This window comes from Stenella coeruleoalba (genome assembly GCF_951394435.1).
Source record: "Stenella coeruleoalba genome assembly, chromosome: 5".
In the NCBI taxonomy this organism is placed as follows: Eukaryota; Metazoa; Chordata; class Mammalia; order Artiodactyla; family Delphinidae; genus Stenella; species Stenella coeruleoalba.
In genome coordinates this window covers 137,642,671-137,659,145 of record NC_137150.1, presented here as the reverse complement: position 1 = coordinate 137,659,145, position 16,475 = coordinate 137,642,671, and the positions used below count along the sequence as shown (strand labels likewise).

Genomic DNA, 16,475 nt, shown 5'->3' with positions numbered 1-16,475 from the left:
TGCCCCCTCCCCTTTCTCCTTCACCTGCATAGTTGAGGAAAGAGATAAGGCCTTTTGAATCTTGTGGGACCTCGTGAGCTCCCTTCTGTTATGGTGGGTGGGCCAGAAGCAAGAAAACTTTGCTGACCTGTCATGGGCCATGGAGGAGACCTGGAAGCTTCTACTGGGTGCTCTGTGGAGTTGAGGAGTGAGCTGGGACCCCACACACTGACCTGAACCCTAAACAACACTGTCTACAGTGGCACCATCCATGCCTGGCCCAGGGAGTTTGTGGGGAGCCCAGGGTGGGCTCCACCATCAGGGCAGGGACAGGGCCTCCTGTCTTTTTATCAGTTCCCTGCCCAGAGATTCACGATAAGTGCTTACACCTCAAGAGCGTGGAGGACAGACACCCAAAGCAGGTGGTGAGTGTAGGTGAGGATGCAAGCAGGGGCGAGTCCTCAAGCAGTGGGTGGTGTGTGGGTGCAGGCAGGGGGTGTGGGTTCAGGAGATGGCAACTGGATGTGTGTAGGATGAAGGGGTTGGGGAAGGACAGGGGATGATACCTATTAAGACGGTGGGCCCCAGAACCTAAGAGTCACGTGCTTTAGGCTGAAGAGTTTGGACTTGCCCCTTGCAGACTGTTCTCTTTGCACCTGTAGAGTAGGTCCAGAGTAATGGCGCCCTATGGACAGGTTGGAAAGGAACATCTCATTTACTCTTATCAAGTGACCATATTTTGTTTTTAATATTCTTTGCTGATAAATGTATAGGGCAGAGGTATGGAGATCAAATTCCAAAAGGATACAGGAGTAACCTGACTTTGTGTAATTTTATTCTCTTCAAACGAAGCAATTTCCATTAACAAACTGTATAAGAAAGTGACGTTAAAATATTATACTCTTGAAAGTTTTATAAAAACACTTTAACAAATATATATATATAATATATATATATATATATATATAAAATCCTTTATAAAACCTTGTTTTGAAATATAGAGAATACATTTTTAAAAATAACTTTATAACCCAAGTATTATATGTGTATTGTAGGAAAGAGAGAAGATAAAGTTTAGTGAAAAGAAAACTTTTAAATCTCTACTGCCTTTGTTTCAGAGACAGTAGTTGCCATTTCACTGCATATCTCTCCAAAATTCTTTCCATGGATATGTTTATATTTCTTTGCAAAATATAATCTACCATAATGTTTCAAACGTTTAAATTTAATCTATTTTGAACAGTTTTCATATCAATAACTACATTCAGCAGTGTAATTTTTAGTTTCTAAATATCACAGGACTGTTCCTAAATGTACAACAACTTAACTAGTTCTCTTTCTCTGGGACATTTAGGGTGTTTCCAGTGTTTTGCTATTATAAACAACACTACAAAGAACATCCTTGAAAATAAATCATTGCGCACTTCCTCTACGATTTCCTAAGGATAAATTTCTAGAAGTGGAATTTTTAGTTTAGAGACTATACACATAGTTTTTTAAAAGGCATTTGAAATGTATTGCCGAATTGTTCATTGGAAAGGTTGTAGCAATTTACAGCTCACTCCAGCAGTACAAGAGAATGGCCATTTGACCAATCCAAAGTGAGAATTTAGGGATTATAACAGGGCAGGTCAAGGAGGAATTGGTCTCTGGGGTCTTGCATGTGATTCCCTTAAACGAAAATTGAATGAGCCATTACAACCTTGGGCTTAGCGAGGGAAACCAATTAACAGGCACACCAAGGGATGCTGGAGAGATTGGACTTCTTTTTTTGGCTATCTTCCTAAGACGTCATTTGACCGTTTTAACATGAACCCAGGAACTTTCAGGAAGATCTTTATGTATCATTTTTAGAATATCTGTTTCTACCATTAAGAGAAGAAAATGCCTTCCTAGAATGAACTGATTTCTAGGAAGTAGTTACACCAAAACATAGTCCTTCCAGGTTGTTAAATGCAAAACAAAACAAAAAGAAGAGTTTGGCTAATACCTAGTGGTGGAATTTATAGGAAATGGCTTGGGGACCCCTGTGGAAGGGAGGGTCTTCTCTCTGAGAGGGCCGTTTAACTGTCCTCTGCACAGAACCAAGGAAAGAGGACTTGAATTCAGGGCATCCTAATACCAATATATGATCTGTTCCTGAATAATGAGGAGTCATGACATACCATGAGAAAAAGGAAAAGAAGGACTTTCTATGGAAACATTCTGGAGTTCAGAACATTTTATCCCTGAAAGCAGAATGCTGACCCAATGGCAAAGAGCCATCTGAACTTCAGTGACTTGGACAGAGTTAACATTCCCAATACACATTCGGTTTTCACAGGCTAACAAAATGTTTCCATGTGTTTGGATTACAAAGGAATATGCACAGCTTTCTGTCAACACTGCCATTTGAGCTTTTGTAGATGTTCTGTGCTTCGTAGCAGAACCAGAGTTCTTAGTTTATAGCTTCTACACATGGGCCCTATGGCCGGCAATTCTACATCTAGGTCCTCACCTAGGCCAGCACTTTCTCAAGCTTAATGGGCACACAGATCAGCTGAGAATCCTATGAAAATATAGACTCTGATTCGGCAGGCATGTGGCAGCCCCTGGGATTCTGCATTTCTAATTAGGTCCCAGGGGAGGCCAAGGCTGCTAGATCCCACGACCACAGTCTGAGTAGTGAAGCCCCAGGGTAGATGGTCTGAACCACTTTAGAATTACCTGGACAGCTTTTAACAACCCTGATGCCCAGGCTGCCCTCCAGCAGAATTAACTCAGAATCTTTGTGGGTGAGACCAGGCATCAGTAGTTTTTTATTGGAACCCAGGCTGTGGACCAATGCAGATTGCTTCACATGTGGGTGGGGAGGGAGACACAGGGGTCTTCATTGATAAGTAAGTGGGGTATATTTGTGGGGGGTGGGGGTGGGGATATCCGAGAGCAGATTAAATGATGAAATATACCTCCATGGATTGACTTGGACACATCTTGAAAATACAGTGCCGAACGCCAAAAGCAAATCAGATACCATTTATGTTAGCTTAAAGGCACACAACAATATATGTACAGTGGATATGGTAAATGTATTCAGATATGTATAGGGATGATGCATGTATCATTTCAGGTTAGTGGTTCCTCCTGGAGTGTCCAGGAGGGGAATGGGTTAGGGATGGATTCTATTGGGGTTGAAAGAATTTCTTTCTATTAAAAAAGATATGAAAAAGTAGGGAATGGACAAAATAAGGGAGGGAGGGGGAGGCAGAAAGAGAGTAAGAAAGAAAAAGAAAGGAAAGAAGGAAGGATGGGAGGGAGGGAGAAAGGGAGGAGAATTCTGGTGACTGTGACTGTCTGGCTGTTTCTCACTGTTACTGCCACTGACTCTGGAAACCGAAAATGTATCCCAACAGCACATCGAATGCCCATTCTTGAGCAGCCTGAAACATTAGTAAGACCAAACAAGCTTCTAAAACTATTAGCTGGAAAGCAATTCAAAAGGGTGATGTATTTCCCCCAGCAGATATTTTCACTCACGATGATCTGAGTATCGTGGCACACCTGCCCTCTACGAGCCTGTCCAGAGGACCCAGACCAAGGCTTTCATTTCACGTTGGAAACAGACACAGAAAGGAGAAGCAGCCTCTGGAGGCTGCAGCGTTGAGAGACCCTGGGATCAGGACTCTGGGCTCCTACTCCTTTGCCCAGGTGTCTTTCTGTGCTCAGGGACCCCAGGGAGGAGCCCCGTCTGCTGGCGAGGCGCCCTGGGCACCCCTCCACCCAGGCTGTTTGTGTGGGGTGGTCCCAACTTGTGTTTCCGTTGGGGATCACCTGCTCCTTTTCCCCAGAGACTTGCTCTCCTGGTCATACAGGGTTCTCCTCCCATATGTGGCAGCAGCGTGATGACACTGCCTGCATCCTGTGGGGTGTTTGTGCCCCAGCTGCGGAATGTGAAAGCCCCCCAGCCAGCTTGCCTCCTGCAGGTGTGAGTTAGTTGCAAAACCAAGTTCTCTGCAGGAAAAGCGTGTAACTGACGGCTCTCTCTTAGAAACACTAGCTCCTGGGAAGTGCTAGGGTTCTGGCTGACCTACACATCATCTCCAATTCTGTGGTCAATATCTTTCAGTATTTCAGACAAATACTGTATGGGATTTTTTTTTTTTTTGGTAATCTGTAATTAACATCTTCCTGATATGTGTTGCTCTTATTTCATATAAAGATACCAGTAGTTTTCTGAGGAAAGAAAGTTTTCATTTATTCTTATTCATTTTTTCCCATTCTTTTTTAAATTGAAGTATAGTTGATTTACAATGTTGTGTTAGTTTCAGGTATACAGCAGTGTGATTCATATATATATATATATATATTCACACATACACATATTTTTATATGAATAAATAAAAATTAAAAGAAACTAATAAAAAGAAAATCCCATCCCTACAGGAAACTTTAGATTATATGAGCAACAGAAGGGCAGGTGGTGTGAATAATCCTAAACTTCCAGAACAATTCACTTTAAAGACAGTGGTCTCTGACTGTGAGTCAGTTGGTCTTCCTCAGACATTCTCCTCGGACTGGTCCCTGAGCCTGGCTTGAGGCTGTGCTTCTGCAAGAGAGGGAGGGGATGCTCTGGAAAGCTATGGCTGGTGGGAGATCCCACCTGGGATATGGCTCTACCCCAGAAATTTGTCTTCAGGAGTTGACCAAATATGCTTCCATCCCGTTTCAGATCCTATGCTATGGAGTACGGACCATGTCCGGCAGTGGCTGGAGTGGGCAGTGAAAGAATATGGCCTTCCGGACGTCGACATCCTATTGTTCCAGAATATTGACGGGAAGGAGCTGTGCAAGATGACCAAAGACGACTTTCAGAGGCTCACCCCGAGCTACAACGCTGACATCCTTCTGTCGCATCTCCACTACCTCAGAGAGAGTAAGGCAGTCCCCGCTCCCACAGAGAGCACTGTCGAGAGGTCCTTGTTAACGTAAGATGCGAGGGTTCAGCCCAGTTGCCGGCAGCATCTTGCTGCCCTAACCCGATTCCCACTAGTATCTGAGAGAATGCTTATAAGTGATGACTTATTGCGTAGTGAGAAGTAGTCAGCGCTTTTACGAAAGCGGCAAAGTCAACTAGCATTCAGCTGCCTCCTTCAGGGTCCCCCAACCAGGAAGATCACATGCCAAAGGGAAACAGAGCTTTATCTGGTCACACATTATTTCATCTCCATGATGCCCAAATAGAAATAAACATTATGGAAAGGCTCCTACTTGATGGGAATTGTGGAGTGTATCTTCCCTAAAGCCAAAGCAAGCTCCCCTTCGTATCCCACTCAAACACAAAATGAGGAACATTTTCACTTGGTATCTTGAGATGTGGCTTAGCCTGTCACAATGGGAATGGCGTCTTGGCAATGAGAGGCATGAATCCACAGAGTCTGCTGCATGCTTTAATATTTCAAATGTCAAGCATGATCAGAAGGAGATAGTAGAGATAGTGCAACAGTGGGTGGTGTGAACTCTTTGGTGTAAATGCTTTGCTTGGCATCCCAACCACTTCTTCCCTGAACTCCATATGGATCCCCATCTAGGTTTTAACATGCTAACCAGTAGCAGGGCCATGGAGAGATTCCCAAGCAGCCCATGATAACAGGATGGGGAGTGGGGTGAATGTTTTCCTTCTTTTTCTTCTTTTTTTTTCAAGGAAGGAAATTCTCTCTCTCTTTTTTCATTTGGATGTTGCTTTTTGTTTTGTTTTGTAGCACCTCTTCCACATTTGACTTCAGATGATGTTGATAAAGCCTTACAAAACTCTCCACGGTTAATGCATGCTAGAAACACAGGTAATGCTGGCCCTGCCCCTTCCCCCCAGGACAAGTGTAGGGTTTTGTTTACAGGTTGCATGCTTTACAGGTAGAACGTGGGACAGTCAGTGCATCAGGAAGGCGGAAGTCAGAGGTGGATGGTTGAGGGGTCCCTGGTAGGTTGAGGCTCTGTGTTGGCGGTACCACGGCCTCAAGGCAGGAGGCACTCTTTGGTCTCTGAACACTCCCCCGCTTCCCTTGCCAGTCAGAGGATTTCTTTGCACCAGGAGATGTGCAGAATCAGCCTTCAGCCATAGCCTCAGCTCACATTGGCTGGGTCACAGTCTGCTGTTGTTAGTCCTCAAGTATGCCCTGTGCTGACTGTAGAAACTAAAAGCATGTTCCATGTGAAGGGGCCCTTAGCATGCTCCTTTTTTCTTTTTTTTCCTTTTAAAATTTTCATTCTTAAAGGAATGTTTACTAGGACAAGCAGGGGTTTTACTTTTTCCTTTTTGGTAAAGTTTTAGGCCATTCAACTTGACTTGAATCTTCTTGCACAGTCTTCGTACATTTGCAAAAAGGCCCGTAGGAGGGAATGCCGGTTACTTTGGGGGAGCTTTTGTTGTGAGGGAAACTGTGTTATGACTTGGGAAGATTTGACATTAGTGACTAACTAAATACCTGCTATTCTGTGTCTAACCATTGATGCTACCTTTTATTTAATTATCTATTTTATTTTATTTTTTTTTGCCTGAGCCTGATAGAGTTTTAACGTGATGCTTCTTCCTGGCTAACCCTGCTCCCTCCCCTCCTAGTAAAGGCTGAGAGTAGAGGCTGGGCTTTCTGTGGATGAATGTGGCCCTGGTCACACCCATTTCCTCCCTGGTGATGGAGACACTTACAGAAGCATGGCCGCAGGCTGCTCACCCCACTGTTATCAGCCTGCAGGGACCCTCTGCCACCACCAGGCTAGGGAGAAAACCATCTAGTGTTGGAAAGACTTAAGTAACCCCTCATAGGCAAGCCAGCCAGTTCATGAGCAGCCCTCACATAGGAATACAGCCATTTTCCAAAGACTTGCCCTGTTATTTTTAAATGTATGATGTGAGTGAGTCCAGGCTTGAGTATTATAAAGGGATTGCTAGTTGATCTCCAGTAGCCAGAATGTTGTGCTTTTAATCTGAAATTTTAAAAAAATGGCTTTGAGTCAATAATACACTTTTTCAATATAGGTTACACAGTCAGCCCATTAATGACCTTGTGGCCAGAAATAGCAAGCACCTTAGACAAAGTAATTCCCCTGCCTTAGGAAACGCCTCGGAGGTACACACACTTTCTGATAACTTCTTAGTCATTTAAAAAGTTTTTAGCAGAGGATGAAAGTGTCAGGAAAGCTCTGACTTCATTATTTTTGCTATTGCTAAACATAGAAGCAATTGAAAAGCAGGACAACAGATTCCAAACGGACTGACCTGTGAAAAGAGGATTACTTCCACTAACAATTTGAGAATTGATTGAGGGAGAGAAAGGGAAAATGTGCATCTGAACAGAGACACGGATTAATTTTTAAAAAGATCCATATATTCTTTGGCAAAATATTTATCATTCTTTGGTGCTCCTTTCCAAGGGCTCTGTAAAATGTTTTATGGGTTTTATACGATTTGAAAATTAAAACACCCACCATAGAATTGTTTTAATAAAATGAGCTTGCAGGGGGATGGGCAGACCCACGGATGGGCTTCAGGAGGAAGCCGTTAAATCAAAACACAAGACGCCTTATGCCGAGTGGGGCACAGAGAGAGTCACATCTCTTCCACCTTCAGCATCTGTTTCTGACCTGTGTGCTAGTCCCTTCTCCCGAAGTCTGGCGTGGCAGGTTCTAGGAGGCCACCTTCCTTGGTTGTCATGGGGCAAAGTAGATTAGGCGCTGTTGCTGAGATCAGATCAACAACCACAGCAAAAGACCTTCACATGTTTTGTCTTTCCTTTTGTCTGCAGGGGGTGCAGCTTTTATTTTCCCAAATACTTCAGTATATCCTGAAGCTACGCAAAGAATTACAACTAGGCCAGGTACGAAAACACCCCTGTGTAATCTCTTTATTGAGAGACATCCCAGGATGTCCTGTGAGGTCCGTGACCTACGTCACGAGACACAAAGACAGCTGATCTTGGATCGGACCCTCTAAACGGTCTTATTCTGCCTCTGTGGATCTGGCGCCTAGAATCAGACCGTTCCATCCAGAGATCACGCAAACAGTCCCCGAACTGCGGGATTATGAGCAGGTCAGCCCCTTCACTAGCTGCTCTCGAAGACAGATGGGCCAGGAAGGCATCCTGGATGCCTGGCGATAAGGAATCCATCCGGTTTCGAGTTTACAGAAGGACATAAGTGTAATCTCTCCGTCCTCAAGGCACAGCACAGAGCAGGAGGCATTCCCCTAACACTAACAGCTGGTCCTCAGCTGTCACGAGAGCCAGTCTTTCAGAGCAGAAGCATGTAATCAATCATATGTACACCTGAGTCTTACTTTCTGTCTTTCCCGATGATTTAATTAGGTTATTAATTTACGCGTCATTCACGAAAAGAATCACTGTCTATCAAGTGTCTGTTAGTGCCAAGCACGATGTTAGATTCTGGGAATCTAAAGATGAACCAGACTTTACAAAGCTTCCTGTCTTCAGAAAGCTGAGCTGTTCATTCCACCGTTGTCCATGGAGCCTCCTGAGTGCCAGCCATGGGGGTGCAGCAGAGAACAAGCCCACAGGCACACAGCCTAAAGCTCTAGATGTTTCTAGATGTAAAGCCACCTAGAGCCAGAAACAGACTCACACACATGTACATTTAACCTACGGGCTAGGTACCTGGAGCCGGAGAGACAGATACGGATGTTTAACCTAAAGCGCTGATTGTATAGTAGAGGCAACACCTCTAACGACAGAGGCTGTGGGAACAGGAAGGGAAAGGAATTCATCCCTCCACGAACGGGGGAAGGAAGCGTTGCAGAGGAAGGACCATATGCCAGAGGAGGATTAGGTGTTGCCAGGTGGAGAAGGAGAGGGTGACATTGGGCAAGCATGGCTCAAACATCTGTCCCCTCGCTGGGATGTACAACCCCATGAGCTGGATGACACATGCCAGCCTCACAGCTGAGGAATCGTGATTAGAGCTGTGGGATGGCTTTTCCCTATTCACTCGTGGATCTAGAAGTCACGTCTTCTTAGACCCAAGCTGCTGCTCTTGGGTGTCTGTCACGTGTCCAGGCTGCCCAAGTCCTAGTTTGAACTGGTCCCAGGCACTAAGCTTGGCGCTGCTGTTTCTTCCCAGTGAAAAAGACGGGGGGTGGGGGGGGGGGCAGTGAGCTGAATAACCTGGGTGAAGATGCTCCTGGGAGTTTTTCTCGCCCCGACACAGCCCTGGTACTGTGACTTCAGGCTGGCGATTTTCTGTCCCCTAACCTCATGAAGTTCCTCCTGGGAAGCATAGTGGAAAGGCTTGGCGATAGTGCTTAGTTACCTCTGACACAGGCCATTTGATCGTGGACAAGACCCAGGGTCTGGAGTGAACTAGATTGACCCTAAAGAAACCCGCCGTGTGTACTGAGAAAGGACAATGAAAGTACATGTGTCACGCTAGCTCTAGGCATTCCTGAGTTTACTGCCAGTAAATGGTCCCTTGGGAGGACATGGGAAGTGTAGGAAAATCACCATGATTTTGTGAGTGTTTGAAAGAAGTTTCCATACGTACTCACAAAAGTCAAAGCTATCTGTGAAACATTTGGCCATGGGTTGCGTATTTGTTTGTTTATTTGAAGCAATTTCATGGATGCCTCTGAGTTGCAAAAGCCAGGGATTGTGAGCTGGTGTCAGGGCTGTGTGGCCGCATGAGTTCGTTCAACACGATGGTCGGAGCAGCCAGTCGGCTGCCTGTTGCTTCCTAGACGGAACAGTGGGTCCTGGAGCTCCTTGGCTCCCTATTTGAGGATATGGTGGATTTGGAAGATATGGCGCGTCCAGGTGTCAGAGAGGAGAGTGGCCGGGAGGACTCTGGCTGGGACACCCCTCTGTGCTTCAGCCCAGGGGGAGACAAGGGTGGCAAACACTAATTCACCTAGCAAAGCCCTGATGATGCTCTTTTCTTGGGTCTGTCGTTCGAGTGTGACTTGGAAGAAACTTGATTTGTACCAAAATACGTGTTTTGGTGATTGCTGCTGTGATTCTGAAAGGAGATACAAATATTAGTGTCTGAGCTACAAAGAACTGAAAATCAGAGTGAATGAGCCAGAGAACGGTTTGCTGTCAGCCAGACTGAGGGATTCAAACTTGGAGAACAGACTTGTGTGTATACCTTGGGTGGACCAGTGATCAACCTTGCAGGAACGGTCTTGTGAGTGTGAAAGCTTATAACGGTGCAGTTGGAGAAGTTTGTGACGGCTCAGGGGGGATGGGTGTTGTACATCATTGGGGGAGGGGTCACTGGGAATCTGACGGTATCCCTTTGGTTGGTGGGTATCTGACTGCTTTCGAAAGAGCTGGTTGCTGACTTTCCTTGGGAGAGGTCCTTGGGGACAGAGACCCGAGTTCCCGTTCCCCTGCACTCTTGGTTTGCTGTGTCCATCCATTTCTCTAATCCCACATCCACGGAGACAGAGGACTCCTTCCTCCCACCTGTGTCATCCTGCTGAGTCCAACTTCCCAGTGTCCCCTCCCCACTTCCTTCCTTTCCTTCCTCCTCAAGTAACCACCCCCGTCTGCCTTTTCTTCTTGTCACGGCCCAGCTTCGCAAAAAGATCATTTATTCCAGAGTCCCCTTACTGCCTGCCCTGTCCAATTACTGGGTCGTTTCAGTTCCCCCCCCACAATTGTCCGGGACTGTTCAGTGACCTTACAGGATAACACATGATGGACAATATACTCTTTTGTTCATGCCTCAATCCCCTCTCTGCCTGTGCTTGTTCCTATTAATTTTATCCAGATTTTCCTGATTCAAAATGCACCCTCTTTCACGATCCCTTTGTTGAATTAGCATTTAGATGAGTCTCTCCTCTCCTCTTAGAAAGTGCTAGCACATAGGCAGATCCATTTACGTTCTTTTTTTATGATCGAATTTCATGGTGTCGCATGTGTTTCTTGGGTAGTCAGTTATTATGACCAAAAGCCCTTTCCCCATCTCCCCTGTAAACTCCCTCCTTCTTTGCTGAACACATGCTTTCTTTGGGGCCATGGCCCCTTGAGGCCTCAAGTGGCATAAACAGAGACAGGTCTGACTCAGAGAAACTTGCAAGCTGGTTTTTGACCTCATGATGTGAACCCTGCCTGGCGTCCTAGGAGCAGTGTATGTGAAAGCTCTGGTGTGTGCCCAGGACGATCTGTAACCCCATCCTCCCCTCCTCCGTCACCATGGTAATCCAGGCACCATGATACCCATCTAGGATTTTATCGAAGGAGACTAGAGACTCGGGTCAGCAAGTGCAGCCTTGACTTTCCCTTTTCAGCTGGCTCTCCTCAAGGGGTTCTCGGAATCTGCAATGATTCCTCCTTTGGAGTTTGCAGCTCAGTGCCATTCAGCATCTCCAGTCATAGCAAGATGACGCAGCCAGTGCACTGTGTCCTCAGCTAAGTAAAGCCTGTATCACAGCAAATGGCTGAAAATGCATTCTTGGCTTTGCCCTAACTATACTCTAACCACAGATCTGTACATCTGTATGCCTAGTTGAAAAGGGAAGGCGCAATGCCCCCAGATCTCCCTGTCTTTGACAGAGGAGTTTAGAAGACCCTAGGGAGAGCTAGAGGAAGACACGAGAGAGTGATTTAATCATGTCAGTCGGCTTTGACCCTGAAAATTCCTTGCATTAAATAGGGGTTTATAGATTGGTTTAGGCCAATAGCTCTCGGTCTTTGTCTTTGCCATTAGCATCTAAGTTCATTGAGAGTGGCAAAATTCAACCTTTCACATCCAGTGCAACCGGGGACCTCCGGAGTTACTTTGTACATGTGGCATGGATCCCCAGCATGAGGATAAGCTCTCCCATGATCCAAGTTCTGGTCCTTTAAAAAAATAAAGTGGTGGGTAGATGTCAAGAGGGCTAGTGGGCTGTTCTTCAGTAATCTTGATGAAAGGAGAGTATAAAACTTGGTGAACTTAATCCTGCACGAAGGGCAGCAGGGATGCTTGCTTACATCATTGATGTCTAGGGAAGGGAGTGGTTGGGGGAAGGAGTCTCATTCAGAATCAGGAACTGATCTTGACTCCCCGGAAATAAACAAAGGTGCTGGGGTGGAGGGGGCCAACACCAGTCAAACTCCCTATTTGTAGTTTTCATGGTGTTTGGTCTAGATCATGGCATATAGCATACTTCTTTGGTAACCCTCAGCTGCCTGTGAAATGGCTTTTATAAAGTTGTTTTAAAACACTGTCTGTTACAGAAAAAAAATAGCAGAACCCATGCCAGAAAGCAGCTGTCCCTGACACAGGACCTTCTGCCAAGTCTAAGAGTTAATGACCTTGAAGATTAAAGTTGAAGAGAAATGGAGAGTGGATTGAAATGACCACCAAAAATGCAGTGTATACTGTGTTCTTCCTAGAAGTCTTATGATCTACTCTCCGTAAGAGGCAAATAGCAAATGTACACAGAGTAATAATTTTTCAAGGAGCCAAAAAGCAGAACTGCTCAAAACTGGCTCTGCTTTGAGGTGTTGTAGCTGCTGACAAGGTCACAGAGATGATTGTCTCCCATCTCAGCAAGCCTTAGTTCAACACCCCCCAATGTCACATCCCACAGGAGGGGGGCTTGGTGCCCATGGCCTGTGATCTGTAGCTGATAAGAGAACACTGGAGCAGAATTTCATGAACAAAAACAAAAGCCCACTTATCTTCCATGGCAATATGTTCATGAACACATTAATCATTGTTCATATAAACATCTCCAGTTCTTGGCAAAAAATCAGACTTGGAGTTGTTTAGGGCCTGACTGATTTTCAAGGGAGGATGAGACACGGTTACACACTCTAAGAAGGACTTTATGAATTAAGAGTTTCAGAATATTTTCGTATTAGTAGTTTGGTGTTTAATTTCTTCCAGTCAGATTTCATGGGCAAAAAGTAGTAGCAGACTAACTACTGACACTTGCTATTAATTCCATTTCTAATGTTTCAGGTGAAAGCATTCAATCTAGAACTCTTTCCACACATTTATTTGTGTTAACACACTCAGATAGCATTTCTGAAATCCTTATCTGTAGGAACACAGCTTTTTAGAAAAGAATAGTGGAAATTGTCTAGAACAGGCTTTCTCAAACTTCAGTGTACACCCAAGTTAAATGGGACCATGTTAAAATACAGATTCTTTTTTTTAATTGAAGTATAGTTGTTTTACAATATCATGTTAGTTTCAGATGTACAGCAAAATGATTCCGTTTTATATATACATATAAAACTGTGTATATATATATATATGTATATATATATTTTTTCTTTTTCAGATTCTTTACTCTTACAGGTTATTACAAAATATTGAGTATAGTTCCCCGTGCTATACAGTAGGTCCTTGTTGGTTATCTATTTTATTTATAGTAGTGAGCATATGTTAATCCCAAACTCCTAATTTATCCCTCCCCCCCTTTAGTAACCATAAGTTTGTTTTCTGTGTCTGTTTTATATATAAGCTCATTTGTATCATTTTTTTGTTTTCTGTTTTGTATATAAGCTCATTTGTATCGGTTTTTTTTAGATCCCACATATAAGTGATATCATATGATATTTGGCTTTCTCTGTCTGCCTTACTTCACTTCGTATGATAATCTCCAGGTCCATCCATGTTGCTGCAAATGGCATTATTTCATTCTTTTTTATGTCTTGAGTAATATTCCATTGTGTATATGTACCACATCTTCTTTATCCATTCCTCTGTTGATGGACATTTAAGTTGCTTCCATGTCTTGGCTATTGTAAACAGTGCTGCGATGAACAGTGGGGTGCCTGTATCTTTTCTAATTATGGTTTTCTTCAGATATATGCCCAGGAGTGTGATTGCAGGATCATATGGTAGTTCTATTTTATTTTATTTTTTACCCGAATCTGGTAAAATGCAGATTCTGATTCAATAGATCTAGAGTGAGGTTCTGCATTTCTAACGAGCTTCCAGACATTGCCGATACAGCTAGTCTGCGGAGAAACAAGGACCCAGAACATATTTCTGGATTCTCTTGCTTTTTCATTTGGTAGACAGAAGTCCCATGTTGATATGGCTGTCTGCTCCTAAAGTAGGGGAGATGCTGTTACAGTTGCCCTGCTAGTAGATTTTTCTTTCTGAGACAATTCTCAAATTGAAACTCTGCCTAACCATTTTCTAGAGAAAATGCAACTAGATGAGAATCTGTGTGCAAATGCTCCCAGCGACTTAAGTTGAAATTTAGTTGTAAATTGATAGCGACTGCAGATTTAATTCCCACGTGTAACCTCAACACCAGAAAAGTGAGAATCTGAGGAACTGGGTGGGAAACGCTTACAGTCCAAAAATACAGAAATGCCAGTGGAGAGGGAGTGGTGAGCAATAGGAGAGTTTCAAAAGAAAAATTATCGAATTCAACCAAAGCTCTGGAGGGTAGGATTTCACGGACCACACTAGTCGAGATGCTTGTAGCCAAACAGACCAAATAAATTAAGGCAATTCTGCGTTGGATTTCACGTTGCATTTCATTGCTATTCTCTCTGGGATATGAAACTAGGAAGAGACATGTCTTCTGCAACACAGTCAATAAGCTTTTTCAAGATTGACCCACCAAACTGCCAATTTTAAACAAAGTTTAAAATCTCTCCAAGTGAGATTTTATAGTCATCTCCAGGTGACTGGCAGCAGAACACCTGCTGAAGTACCTGGCTATGGCTTTCAGCTGGCCCAGAATGACACGTGGCATTGGACCGAGACCCGTCAGTCCAAGTTGTAGTTTTGAAATGGTTCTGTAATAAAATTGCGTGTAGTTGGCCACCCCACTCCCCAGCTTTATGTAGGCACAGTTAGTAAGAGCATGCATAATAACGTTTCTGGAATATATTTTTAAAGGAAACTTGAAATGATAAAGAGTCATAATCATTAATAGAACTTGCACTGAGGATGCAGAAGTATAATTATTAAATTTGCGTATGCAAAGTGTGATGAAGTTTTATGGGACAAATAGCAATACATTATAAATACAAAAAAAAATCATTGGCATATACTTCAGCTCTACGGCATTGCCAGTGTTTCACGGGGGCAGTACTATTTCAGTCTTACAGTTCATTTTAGAGAAATTCTAAATTCATTTAGTGAAGGAGAAAGAGTAGACATTTGCGTAGGAAAATAACTAGACCCACCTAAATGGGAGGGAAGTCCAAAAGGGAGGGGCTATCTGTATGCGTATGGATGGTTCAATCTGTTGTGCAGTGGAGGCTAACACAACATTGTAACGCAACCATACTCCAATAAAAATTAATTTTAATAAAAAAAGAAAAATAACTAGACCCTTAAGACTGATTTAATATAAGTGGATGAGGGGTGGCTGAGAGAGGCATCTGGCAAGTAAGAGAAGGCAGTGCTCGTTTCCAAGGAAGAAGAAAAGGGAGGAACGTGAACGTCATTTGGTGGATCTAGTGTGAGACTTCACATAGGAAATCGGTTGATTCATCCACGTTGTAGGCTGTGTCTCAGACAGGTCATGAAGATAATAAAGGGGTGATGGACTTATGTCAATTCCAGCGGGAAGCAGGAAAAATTAGATTGTAAGAAACTTTTGATATGGTCTTGACCTAGGATTGCAGGAAATTACCTTAGAAGAGTCAGCCAGCTCCTAGAGAATCCATCCATGGGAGTTTTCAGATTAATGGGTGCAACTGTTAGATCAATAAAAGATACAAAGTTATCATTTGTAAATAAAACCCAAATCTCGTGGAATCCAGGTTGAATATTACTTTGGATAACTGGGTTTTCTTGCACAATATTGATTCTAATAAACACAAAACAAAAAAAAGCACACAAAATAGCTGTTATCAAGTTACATCATTGATCTTTTAGTCAGTTTATTTATCTTTACAGATTTACCTTACGAACCACCCAGGAGATCAGCCTGGACCAGTCACGGCCACCCCACCCCCCAGTCGAAAGGTACAGTGTTGGTTCCCACTGCCTTGAATCCTCACATCACAAGGCAGTGGGTAACTCTTGATGCAGTAAATGATAATTTCTGTAGCCAAACTATGCTTTTCAACATACATTTGTCCCTTTGGCAACAAAGCGCAACTGATCTTTAAATGCAGTGATTCTTTCTCTATTGGCATTATACCTATTTCTATAACAAGAAGAAGTGAATGATGTAATGAATGATGTAATGCATTTCTGGACAAATGCATGTCTCATAGGATGCTTGAGTACAGATTAAATACTGGGTGATTTCCTAATCTTGGCCATGTTTATAGTATTCCTTACTTTATATTTTCCTGGTGGTTTCCCTTTATCTTTTTATTTTAGAGTTGATTCATTTTAATCTGTTTTGTAAACCATCTCAAATTTTTTTTAGTTTTGCAAAAAGTGGGGTAAAAATAAATTTTTAAAATAAGTATATTTAAAAATAAATACTTATTTAAAAATAAGTATTTTAAAAATAATAATAAATTTTTAAAAAGTGCCCTCGTTTTGCTACCACATTTACATTTGGTTTCGTTAGAAAGGAAATTTTTTTCTTACCA

General features: G+C 43.3%; 1 protein-coding gene across 11 annotated transcripts in view; it reads left to right on the top strand.

The window, feature by feature from the left end:
- Positions 1–16,475, top strand: part of ERG (ETS transcription factor ERG) — a 278,833-nt gene that overhangs the window by 251,956 nt on the left and 10,402 nt on the right. For 9 of the 11 annotated variants that reach the window (XM_079921907.1, XM_079921913.1, XM_079921912.1 and 6 more), the window contains 4 exons: positions 4,688–4,891; positions 5,718–5,798; positions 7,758–7,829; positions 15,826–15,894. In XM_079921907.1, the coding sequence (XP_079778033.1) occupies positions 4,688–4,891; positions 5,718–5,798; positions 7,758–7,829; positions 15,826–15,894 (426 nt within the window). The remainder of the gene's footprint in view (positions 1–4,687; positions 4,892–5,717; positions 5,799–7,757; positions 7,830–15,825; positions 15,895–16,475) is intronic. The other 2 variants (XM_079921908.1, XM_079921909.1) reach the window with 1 other exon arrangement.